The following is a 12,225-nucleotide window of genomic DNA, read 5'->3' as shown; positions in this document are numbered from 1 at the left end:
TCCTTAGTACGTGTTGGCCACTAGTTCAAGGACATTTTAATTTCTTCTATCCTCAAGAGAAATGTGGGTATTTAGGAGTGTCTTTGTCTGCCGGTCTATGCTTGGTAAATAACATGTTCGTTGCCTGCTGTCATCTGCTTCTGTATTGTGCCTCGATGCTTTCTCAATGTATTCCTTTGTGTTCTATGACTACTCATCTTTGCATTTGAATTGTCCCTTGGACATGGAGATGGTTTTGCTGTTAGTTGCAGGAGGGAGAGTCTTTTACTGTCTTTAAAAAAGCCATGTTTGGTAGCTGTTCTTTTTATGGTCTGTAGAGTTGGTCTTCTTGTTATGTTCTGTATGAGTTGGCTTGAATGAACATTTTAAAGTTACTGGCATGCTTATCCGTTACATGTATTAAACAATAACAATGTTTCTTAAGCGCCTTTTTAGAGTTATATAAGCTCTCCATAGAAAGAGTTTCAGGAATCTACCATAGTGTAAATTGTTTTAATCTTTTGGTTCCACTCTTTCTGTAATGGATTATAAATTGTGGAATGCCATTGACCACAGGAGCACTTGGAGCTTCCCAGCATCTATTGCATGACTCATCCTATAGTAGGGCAAAGGTGGTATAAGTTTATGGGCCTTTAATAGATGCTGTATTTTGAAGTGTAATTAGCTTTTGAAGATGGTGCTCAAGAGTTGAAGGGGATTCAAAGAATTTAGGGTGCTGAGCCTTTTTTAGGGTGCAATCTGTGCACTGTGACACATTTTTCACTATGACATACACATCTGCGGCTGTTTATGATACTGAAACATTTTAAATGCAATTCAATCTCTAGAAGAGTGACAGAGTAAAACCTAAGCATTAGAGCAGAACCATTCAGCTGAAGATTTAACAGTGTAGAAATAAAATGTGTATGAACTGATTAGTGCTTAACCACTTCTACCTTGTATGGTTTCATTATATAGTCTACAACCATGGACATCATTCCTATGAAATGCATGATTATGTGATTCAATAATGCTTCATTCAGACAGTCTAACAAATTGGGTCCCAGGACACCCTAGGTAAGTTATGCTCTGGTCTGCTGCATGCATCCTTGTTTTATGCAAATTTCAGTATGCAGTTCAATGCTGGATCTATCTGTACATGAGCAAGCGTTAATTTTTTAAGAGTACTTTTAATGTTGGTATCATTAACAATAAAGAGTTACTTGTTGGTAGAGTATGCGGAGACCAAGGGGGTGGCCCAAGTCCAGTGCCTCAATGGCAAAAATGCCTAACAACAGGCCACTTTGCATGTATCACTAGTAAACACATTTTTGCAAAGTCCAAGAGTTGTGGGGCAACAATTTACAATAAAATAATTACAAACACATTTTCAACAGTAAAGTGACTGAATGGAACCATTCATGACATAATTAGGACCCCACTGGTAGGAACCATTCTCTTGGTGTCAGTGATCCAATCAGGCTATTTGTTGTTCTTACTCATAGAGCATTGCTCTCATCATGAATGAAAGAGAATCCCCGACTTACCTGAGACATGAAATTAAACTTCCCCAGGTCTTCAAAATCAACGTCTCTTCTTTGGCCCAAAACCTCATCTACTTCATCCTTCAAGCTGCAAAAAGAAAGCAGAGCAGAGTCACCTTCATCCACAAACCCACTGTCTTTCAATGAATTGTCCAATGGAACATAGCTTGTACTGAAGATGGGCGTGAGCGGAGGCAAATCATGGAGCCTCTAGGAGGAGTTTAAGATGGTGCCTCTGCCTTAGTATTACTTGACATTCCCTATGGGTTTGTGCAAATGTCCTCATCTCCTTTCAGCTCTAAACAGAGTCTATAAAATGGAACTCTGAGGTGATATTCTGTCACATAAAGCATTATGACACATAAACAAGCAGAACTTCAACATTGTACGAAAATGTAACAGCAATGATGATGGTCATTACATCACCCCCAACTACCCTGGAAGTGGCTGCATCACACCCACTACACCACAAGTCACAACCTCTGGAGAATCATTACATAATTGGTAAATACATTTATATGTCGCCTCAATAAATGTCACAAAGCCATCTGACCCAGCCTAGTAGAGGTAGATAGTTTCCCCAGACTCCGGTCACTCATAAGAAATGCCAAGAACACTCCAACAAAAGACACTCATCACTCCAAATGATGTTGCTGGTGTTTATTTAGTGGTCACTGTCCCTGTCCATAGTCTTGCTCATGGTAACCACCATCTTGGCTTTGCATTGTATATAAGCCATGCGCTTGATAATATGCAACAGAAAATGAACCCAGACTGGTCATGAATTAATGATTAAACAACAGAAATAGTCAATACACCAACAATTTAATATGTTGAGAAATGATCTGTCTTGGCCACAATATCAAACCAAAAAAAGCTGGAAGAGGAAGAGGGACTAGCATGAAAACACTTTGATAAAGGAAAGAATTAGGTAAAATGATTTTGTAGAAAAAGCATATAGACAATGTGATGATGATCAACTTTATACAAAGTTGGATAAGAAATATTTGATTGTAAGCTATCATGACGTTAACTTTTTGAATGGACCAGGGTTTGCTATACTTATATCCTAAAACAGAAAAACCTAGGATCTCCACCTTCTGCCGAAGGTTCACAAGAACCCCAGGAATACACCTGGGAGACCTATTGTCTCCTCAACGATGAATACGACTGGCCAGTGGCTGATGCATTAGGTTTAACCCAGAGTGCTAGGCCTCTGGCCAGACTCTCATTTTTTTTCAAATTAATTGATCCTAAACAGGATTTAGGAATCTGTGACAAGCATCACACACTTAAGTTTGCCTTAAGAACACCAATAAGATTTCTGGCTTGCAAATTATTGACACAGAAAATGGCAGGGTGGGATTGCGGTACCAGGACAAGTACAATGGTCGCAGCTGCCATTTTAGGTGTTCGGGGATTCTTGTGTCAGAAATTGGACTTACAAACCCATTCATTTTTGTGATTTCTTAATTAAAAAAATTAAATAAACTAAATGGAAGCCCTTGAGGGTCTCCCCTACAGTGGCCAGGGGATCCGGGCGTGGCTACCCTGCACCCTTACAGACCTTTTATTGTCTGTGCCCCAAGTTCTTTAATGGCTACTGCAAGATAATTTTTTCTATTGTGGCAGCTCTCATACTTTTATACATGTCAACTACCTGCACCTCTGTACACAGTCTTGTCACCTCACTAGCCACATTACATTAACTATAACTTGCCCCTTCTCCATGCACTAGTTATACCTTTGCATATTACATCACTTGTACTATGTGAAATTATAACATTCATAATAACATTTATCACATTTTATATAACATAATTTGTTATAACAGTGCATGATACAATGGTGAGTTATGGTTAATTAGTATGACGGGTGAGGAAACAAGACTGTTTATGAAGGTGTGCGACATATTAAAAAATAAGGTAGTGCGTAAATTAGAAATTTAAGTTGTAACTGCTGGTGCGTAAATTCTAACTTTAAGTTATAACTATAACTTTGGAATTTCTAATGTTTGTACATTTTAAGTTGGGTTTGTACAGAAGTAATAAATAAAGTTTTCCTAACTTAGCTTTAACCTTTGGGTTCTTAATTGAATTTAAATGTTTTTTATTTTTTAGTAAAAATGTGTTTCAAATCATAGTGTCGAGCATCGTTCAGCTGAGGGTTGTTAAGTGGAATGTGGTAGAGTCTAGTGGAGGGCATTGCTATAGAGTGTAGTGTCAGAGAGTAGTGTTCAATCAATCAATCAATCAATCATAAAATTTATAAAGCGCGCTATGTACCCGTCAGGGTTTCGAGGCGCTGAGGGGGGGGGGGGGGGGGGGGAGCGCTGCTGATTTAGTGGTTGAAGAGCCAGGTCTTGAGAAGCCTTCTGAAAGCGAGGAGGTCCTGGGTCTGGTGGAGAGATGTGGGGAGAGAGTTCCAGGTCTTGGCGGCGAGGAAGGAGAAGGATCTGCCACCGGATGTCTTGCGCTGGATTCGGGGTACGATGGCGAGGGCGAGGTTGGCGGATCGGAGTTGACGCGTTGGAGTGTAGAAGTTAAGTCTGGTGTTGAGGTAGGAGGGTCCGGTGTTGTGAAGTGCCTTGTGAGCGTGGGTCAGGAGTTTAAAGGTGATCCTCTTGTCTACCGGGAGCCAGTGGAGTTCCTTTAGGAGGGGGGAGATGTGGCTTCGGCGGGGTATGTTGAGGATCAGTCGGGCGGAGGCATTTTGGATACGTTGGAGTCGTTTGATGTCTTTGGTTGGGATGCCTGTGTAGAGTGCGTTGCCGTAGTCAAGTCTGCTGCTGACGAGGGCCTGGGTCACCGTCTTTCTGGTTTCTGTTGGAATCCATTTGAAGATTCTGCGGAGCATTCGAAGGGTGTTGAAACAGGAGGAGGAGACGGCGCTGACCTGTTTGGACATGGTGAGGGCGGAGTCCAGGATGAAGCCGAGGTTTCTTGCGTGGCTGGCAGGGGTGGGTGGGGGTCCGAGGACGGAGGGCCACCATGAGTCGTCCCAGGCCGAGGGAGTGCGTCCGAGGATGAGGACTTCCGTCTTGTCGGAGTTGAGTTTCAGGCGACTGTTGTTCATCCAGTCGGCGATGGATTTTAGTCCCTCGTGGAGGTTTGTTTTGGCGGTGAGCGGGTCTTTGGTCAGGGAGAGGACGAGCTGGGTATCGTCGGCGTAGGAGATGATGCTGAGATGATGTTGGCGGGCCAGTTGAGCGAGGGGGGCCATGTAGACGTTGAACAACGTAGGGCTGAGGGAGGATCCTTGGGGGACGCCGCAGATGAGGTTGGTGGCTTTGGAGCGGAAAGGGGAGAGACGGACTCTCTGCGTTCTGTCGGAGAGGAAGGATGAGATCCAGTGGAGGGCTTTATCTTGGATGCCGGCTTCCTGGAGGCGGGTCAGTAGGGTGCGGTGGCAGACGGTGTCAAAGGCGGCTGATAGGTCGAGGAGGATGAGGGCTGAGGTTTCGCCGTTGTCCATTTGATGTACAGTGTTGTACAGTGGAGCGGAGTAGAGTTGAGTTGTGTAGTGTACAGTGGAGTAAAGTGTTATACAGTGGTGTGGCATATAGTGGAGTATCCTAGAGTGAAGGGTTGTGTCATACAGTTCAATTGGGTGTCGAACAGTGAGGTGTCTTTGAGTGGTGTGTCATACAGTTGGTAGAGTATTGTACAGTGAAGTGCTGTGTTGTAGAGAGGAGTGGAGTGTCAATAGCGTTATACAGTGTATACAGTGGTGTAGAGTGGACAGGTATAGAGAGGAGTACAGTGTCATACAGTAGCGTACAGTGTAGTGGAGTTTTAAAGAGTGGAGTTGCATAAAGTAGTGTGTCGTATAATGGAGCAGCAAAGAGTGGATTGTCGTACAGTGACAAAGTGAGATAAAGTGTTGTGCAGTGGAGTAGACTAGATTGGAGTGGAGTGATACAACGTACAGTAAAGTGAAGCATAAGGAGTGGAGTGATATAACGTACAGTAAAGTGAAGCATAATAGAGTGGATTTGTGGTCATATAATAGAGTGCCATGTCATGGAGTAGAGTGGAGTGCCGTAGAATAGAGTTGAGTAAAGTCTCATAAATTAGAGGGGCGTTTCATATATTCGGGTGGAGTGCGGTGTTGCAAACTGTTGGAAAGTCTTGTAGAGTGCTGTACAGTGGTGCGTACAGGCATAGAGTGGAGTACGGTGTCATACAGTGGGTACAGTATAGTAGAGTGGACTTGTATGGAGTAGAGTGGAGTTGTGTAGACTGGAGTGTCATATAGTGGCATAGAATGAGGTAAAATGTTCTACAATGGAGTCAAGTGGAGTGGCATAGCGTTGAGGGGAGTAAAGTATAACAGAGTGTAGTAGCGTGTCATACAGTACAGTGGTGCCAAGGAGTAGAGTAGAGTGGAGTAGTGTAGCATACACTGGAGTAAAGTGTCATAGAGCAGAGTAGCGTGCTGTACAGTGAAGTAGTAAGGTGAGTCACAGAGTGTGGAGAGCTGTCGTAGAGTGCAGTGTCAAAAAGTGGAGTACAGTGTTGTACCGTGGAGCGAGTGAGAGTACAGTAAAGTTTGGTAGAGGGTAGTGGAATACAGTGTTAAAAAGCTGAATGGCATACAGTGGCTTTGAGAGGAGTAGTAGAGTTGAGTGGGGTAAAGTGGAGTAGCCTGTTATCAAAAGGAGTGGAGTAAAATGTGGTGGAGTGTCATAGAGGGAGTTATGCAGAGTGGAATAGTGTGTGGTAGGCTGGCATGGAGTGGGCAACAGTGTAATACAGTGGCACAGACTGGAGTACAGGGTTGTACAGCGGAGTAGCAAACCGAGGAGCAGAGTTTTGTAGAATGAGGGGTGGTACAGAGGGGGGTTGTAGAGTGGAGTAGATGGTCGTAGAGCAGCGTAGACTTGAGTGGCATAGACTGGAGTCACTTGGAGTGCAGTGTCATACAGTGTTCTGTGGTAGTGATGTTTAGTTGAGTATTGTGGCGAAGAGTGTCATGGCCTACACTGGAGTGGTGTAAAGTGGAGTAGGTTAGAGTGGAATAGCATACAATGGAGTAGCATAGAGCAGAGCAGCATACGGTGGGGCGGCGTACAGTGGAATAGCGTAGAGTGGAGTGCCATACAGTGAAATAGTGCAGAGTCAAGTGGCGTACAGTGGAATAGTAGAAAGCAGATGGTGTTGAGTGAAGTGGAGTAGCCTAAATGGTGTACAATGGAGTAGTGTACACTGGAGTAGCATAGAGTAGAGTGGTGTAGAATGGATTAGCATGTAATGGAATACCATAGGGTGGAATGGCATATAGTGGAGTGGAGTACAGTGCAGTGACTTAGAGTGGGATGGTGTAGACTGGAGTGACATACAGTGAAGTGGCATATAATTGAGTGGTGTACAGTAGAATAGCATAGAGTGGAGGTAAGTAGGTTAAAAAATAAAGACATTTTAATAGTAATGCTTAGAGAGCAGTATATGCGCATACGATTGATACTAAAAGTTTAATATTTTCTGAAAAGTATTGACTTATCATTTACAGGACTTAATATAATTGAAAACTGGTAGACATTCAAATAAGAATGTATATTTTTGGGTCAAATAAGTATAGAAATATTCTAGCTTCAGCTTCGTTTTTTCACAAAGCCTAAAATAAATATGGACAAACACAGATAAAATTAGCAACAAATAAATATGGATAAATAGAGACATAAATGGCAAAAAAAAAAATACCATAAAATCAGGAGTCCTATTTATAATAATAGAATAAAGGTCTCTATTGCTGAGCACAAGTTGCGTCAATTAGCTTAAATCATAAATAAGGTGGTTTCATGGAGGTCGATGGAAAGGGAACCAAGTGGGATGGCCATATGATGAAGGAAGTTCAGTCTCTTCTTGTAGTCCACTCACCGAAAACAGCTGTAGAAAAATTGCAAACTGGGTGGTTTAATGAAGAACTCTGTTGCCTAGGACTGATCAGTTAATAAAGTAAAACAACTGTTTTTCTTAGGAGGTGAGGGAAGGTCCGAGCACAACTGGAGATCCCTGAGAAGGACCTAGTGCCTCATGAATTTTCAGAAGGGCCATCAAGGGAATAAATATGGAAATCTCACCTGAGCCGAGCAGACTGATGTCTTCCATAAAATGTCCCATCACCACCCAGACTGAGGGTCTTGGCACTAGGGGGCAGCCCGCAGATTAAACCCACTAATACTACCATTCATAGGAACAAGAGGAGAAGCGGAAGCCAAAACTGTAAGCAACGGTGCCTATTCGGACAAGGTCATCATGATCGATCTAATAGCAACAAATTGCTGTTTGGAATGTATTGATTTCTTCTCAGATGCAGGGTCCATGAACCCCCTGCTCCCCCCCAAGAACAGGTCAAGGCTACTAGCCCTCTTTTATGCGATCCCTGAGCTAAGGGTGTTGTCTTCAGGAGATGTCAAGAGAGTAAAGCTGTTCAATCAGCATTCAGGCTCTGGACTGGGTGTGAGTGATGTCCAAGTATAAAAAAGTGGAATTCACAACACCTGGTATTACCAGGGTAGTGCTAAATCACCTAGATGATTTCCATGTAATGGGAGTAGATGTTCTCCACGCTTTGGCCAAAGAAAGAGTCCTTTGGGCCACTGAATTTCGTCACTGATCGCCCTACAAAGAGCCCAGCTAGGAGCAATCATCAGGGTTCTAAAGATGGTGCCTATTACTCTTCTGTATTACAGAAAAAAACAATACAAAGGTAATCAGCTTCCTAAACTCTGGAGACATGGTGACAAAGTCAGATTATCAAGACTGGTCATGGATAGCAATGGTGTTGGCTAGCAGCAGCAGTCACACCTGGAGAAGGGTTGAATTGATTACTGGGGAACTCATCATTGCCACCTGATGCCACTAGCTTTTATGGGGTGCCTATGGTTATTGAAGGGTGCAATATCAGCAATGAATGTTTGTACATCCTGTCCTGGAACACGTGCAAGTCTGGTTAGTAAAATGGAGGATGAGGATGGGGGCGTGGCCAGCCAGCCAAGATGGCGGACGCGAGCTGAAAGAGCTCCCTGTCTTCACCCCGGTTTATCCGGCACTGAGCGGTGAATGTGGGGCCAGTGACTGCAGCTCAGCGACCGCTCTGCTGCGCTGAGTCTCCCTGGAACACCGGAGCTTTCCATTGCGGTCCGGCGACGCCGTGTCGGACCGAAACAGGGCACATGCGGCCACGAACGTAGGCCTGCGCGGAGAGGACGAGGTGATGGGACGTCGCAGGCCTGGAGCGCCGCTGCTGCATACAGCCTGTGATGGCGGTAGTACTTGGAGGGACGTTGAGACTGAAACGGAGACCGCAGCGGGTGAGTCCCAGTAGCTGCTGTTGCCCCTGAGCACCAATCGGCTTGGGGAAGACCGGATCCTGCTGCGGTGCCGCGGACACTACAAGGGAGAAGTGGGCCCGCACCTGTGCGCACTGGGCGCTCCGCTGTTCCTGGCGAGTTGGACCGCAGGATCCCTTGGACAGTCCTGGAGGCCGGGCCCCTGGGGGATGGAGGGGGCCCCGGTGGCTGGGCCGCTCGTGCTGCTGCGCCACTGTCTGGAGGTGCATGCAAGCAGGCCCAGCCTACTCCTCATCGCCACAGAGGAGCTGAGATTTGCTACCTGGGGGGCTCGGGGGCCCCATCACTGATTTCTATGCCGCTTGACGCAGCCTTGTAAGCCAGGAGACCGGAAGCAGGCTCCAACCACATTGTACGGGGGGAAGATAGGCCCCACTGGCCAGCCTGCAGGAGTGCAGTGGATGCATGTCCAAACAGGCTCACCCTACTGTGTAGACGTGTAGCCGACTGACATTACCTGCGCGGTTCGCTTTGCTTGTTCTGAGTGGCGGGTTGGTGGGCCTTGCACGGCGAAGATCCCTGGGAACTGCCCTGTGGGGGAAGCAGCGACCTACCTTCTCACAGGAGTCCCCATGAGCTGCAGCATTGGTGGGGGTTGGCCGCCTCCGCTCCGGCACCGGTGCTGGTGCTAAGAATACGCAGGAGACCGCACCCCAAGACAGTCAAAAACTAGAAGCCGTACTGTCGGCGGTGGAGTGCATAGGCGCCTCCCTGGAGCGGGCCCCAACATCCTTAGAACGCAAAATTGACAATGTGGCCAGCGATCTTGCCTTGTTGCATGCGGATCACTGCAAATTAGCGGACAAGACAGGCACACTTGAGGCACGAATTGACGAACTAACGCCCACAACAGTCCGACTGGAAACCACAATGGGAGATGCATTGGCCCGCATAGGTGAACTGGACCGTCGTGTCGAGGATGCTGAAGGCCGCACCCGAAGAAACAACATTTGAGTTATTGGCCTACCGGAGGGCGTGGAGGGTCGAAATGCAGTCGCCTACTCTGAGGCCTAGCTTCTGGGGCTGGTGCCGGAGGGAACTCTGACACCTTTCTTTTCAGTGGAACGTGCACATAGGATTCCTACCAGATCACGACCACCGGGAAGCAGCCCACGTCCCTTCATACTTTGTTTGCTCCATTACGCAACAGGGATATCATCCTACAGTCATTTAGATCGTCCCTACTGCCTCAGGTGTATAGTGTTGTTCCCCGACTACACATTGGCCGTGCAAAGAGACTGTACCTCCTATTTGCCCTTAAAACGCGAGCTCCGGACCCTGGATCTTGAGTACTTTCTTTTATTCCCGACCAAGCTCCGCATAATAGCTGAAAACAAATCCCATTTCTTCACCACGCCAGAAGCAGCGTGGGATTGGCTGGAGTTACCAGGCCGTATTAATGGTAGAGAACCAGAAGGGAATCCACTGGTGCCGCGGAGCAGGCGCACCCACGCGAGACGTGCCCGCAAGGCACGCGATGCAACTCAGGAGAGGGCAAAACATGTCCCTGATTTGGAACAAATCATTCAGGAGCGGCGTGAGGCACTGCAGTCAGCAGTGCCCATTAACTCTCCCTCGGCTGCATCGGAGGCAGGAACTGAAGTATGACAACTCAACAGCAAGGGTCTTGCTACATCAGATCATCTCTCCGAGACGAGCTCTCCGGCGCGCTTGGAGGTGACCTCCCATACTGCGGATGAACTATTCTAGCGTCCTTCTGCACTTATCTTAACCTCCTGATGACTCAGTAGACATAGCCCTCACAGTCCCAAGTTTCTTTGGTAACCAATGTTTACCCCGGACACTAATTTGTAATACACTACTGGACTGATAGACCAGAGATGCACTTGAGCATTAATAGGGAAGTTGTCTAACAGGCCACATCAGTTTCATCGTTTTTTCTGCTACTCATGGACATCAATCTCTATTGGCCACACACTCAATTATGCACATGCACAGGGGAATGCACCACAATGCACGTTCACCTTCAAGACACATGGCCTACCCCACTCTCCTACTAGTGGAGACTTACTATGTATAGTTGCTTTGTTGACCCGGCGGGTTATCTGGTTTGGGCGGATGCTGGTTGCTTCTCTGCTCTGATGGTATTTTGTCTGTTAGTGTTGTTATGGAGGCCATACTTTAGTAGCCTGATGGAATGTTGGAACCCTACTATCCCATGCATGGCCCCACTTGCCTGGGCTGCACTATTAGTTAGCTGCACTTACTACCGAAACCCACCATGAATACCTATACTACCCTTACATGGAATGTGCATGGCATACACACACCAAAGCGACGATACTCTATATACTCCTACCTTAAAAGGTACTCAGTACACATAGCTTTTCTGCAAGAGACTCATTTGGGGTTTCCGGAGGTGCCTCGTCTGCGGCGACGATGGAGAGGTCAGTTATTTGCGACATGTCACTCCACTTATGCAAGGGGCACTCTGATTTGGATTAAGCCAGGCATACCCTTTGTAGTAGAAGATCAAATAATCGACGAGCAGGGAGGATACGTGTTGGTGAGGGGACGACTTGCGGGTCGGGCACTGGTTTTGGGCTCCATATATGCAACAAACCTGGATCAGGCCTCCTTTCTCCACACCTTGTCCAACCAGTTGTCAGGGCGGAGCGATTACCCCTGGCTATTGGGAGGAGACTTTAATAGTGTACTGGATCCTGACCTAGACCGCTCCTATCCACCATTGTCCATGGCGCCCACTGTGACTGCAGTACGAGCGTTAAACACCTGGACTAGAAATTGGCACTTGTTAGACATATGGCGTCACCGCAACGCCACCAACAGAATCTATTCATATTACTCTGCTCCACATTCCCTACATGTGCGCCTTGACAGAATATTGTGCACACATAATTTATATTCTTCTGTACTGGACACTGACTATCTGGGCCGTACTCACTTAGACCACAACCCACAATTTGTGCGGCTAGGCTGGGATGCCTCTCCCCCGACGGTCCCTACCTGGAAGCTCAGGCCTGAGCATCTGGAAGACGCAATGTTTAAAGCATCACTAGATGAGGCAATCCCTGAATACTCTGAACACAACAGAGGCATGGCATCTTCTGGCTTGGTGAAGTGGGATGCCTTTAAGGTCTTTATTAGAGGCCACTGTGTGGGAACACAGTAGAGCCTGCGGCTCTCTGTGGAGAGCGAACTAATTCGGGTGGAGCGGACCCTACTGCGTCTTGAACAGGAAATTGCCCGCGGTCCCGCAGAGATGGCACAACTATCGGCGGCGCGGGTTGAGCACCTCTCTCTGTTAGAGCGGTTATGCTGTTTAGATTACGCTGCCCACTCGGCGCGCACCCATGCCTCTGCTGA

General features: G+C 46.7%; 1 protein-coding gene across 1 annotated transcript in view; it reads right to left on the bottom strand.

Moving 5' to 3' along the window:
* LOC138260050 (cholesterol 24-hydroxylase-like) overlaps nt 1-12,225 on the bottom strand; it is a 145,798-nt gene that overhangs the window by 34,878 nt on the left and 98,695 nt on the right. The window contains exon 11 of the mRNA XM_069208151.1: nt 1,527-1,611. Coding sequence (XP_069064252.1) covers nt 1,527-1,611 — 85 coding nt within the window. The remainder of the gene's footprint in view (nt 1-1,526; nt 1,612-12,225) is intronic.

This window comes from Pleurodeles waltl, chromosome 9 (genome assembly GCF_031143425.1).
Source record: "Pleurodeles waltl isolate 20211129_DDA chromosome 9, aPleWal1.hap1.20221129, whole genome shotgun sequence".
NCBI lineage: Eukaryota > Metazoa > Chordata > Amphibia > Caudata > Salamandridae > Pleurodeles > Pleurodeles waltl.
The sequence above is the reverse complement of the archived record's forward strand: the minus strand, read 5'-3'. Positions and strand labels throughout refer to the sequence as shown.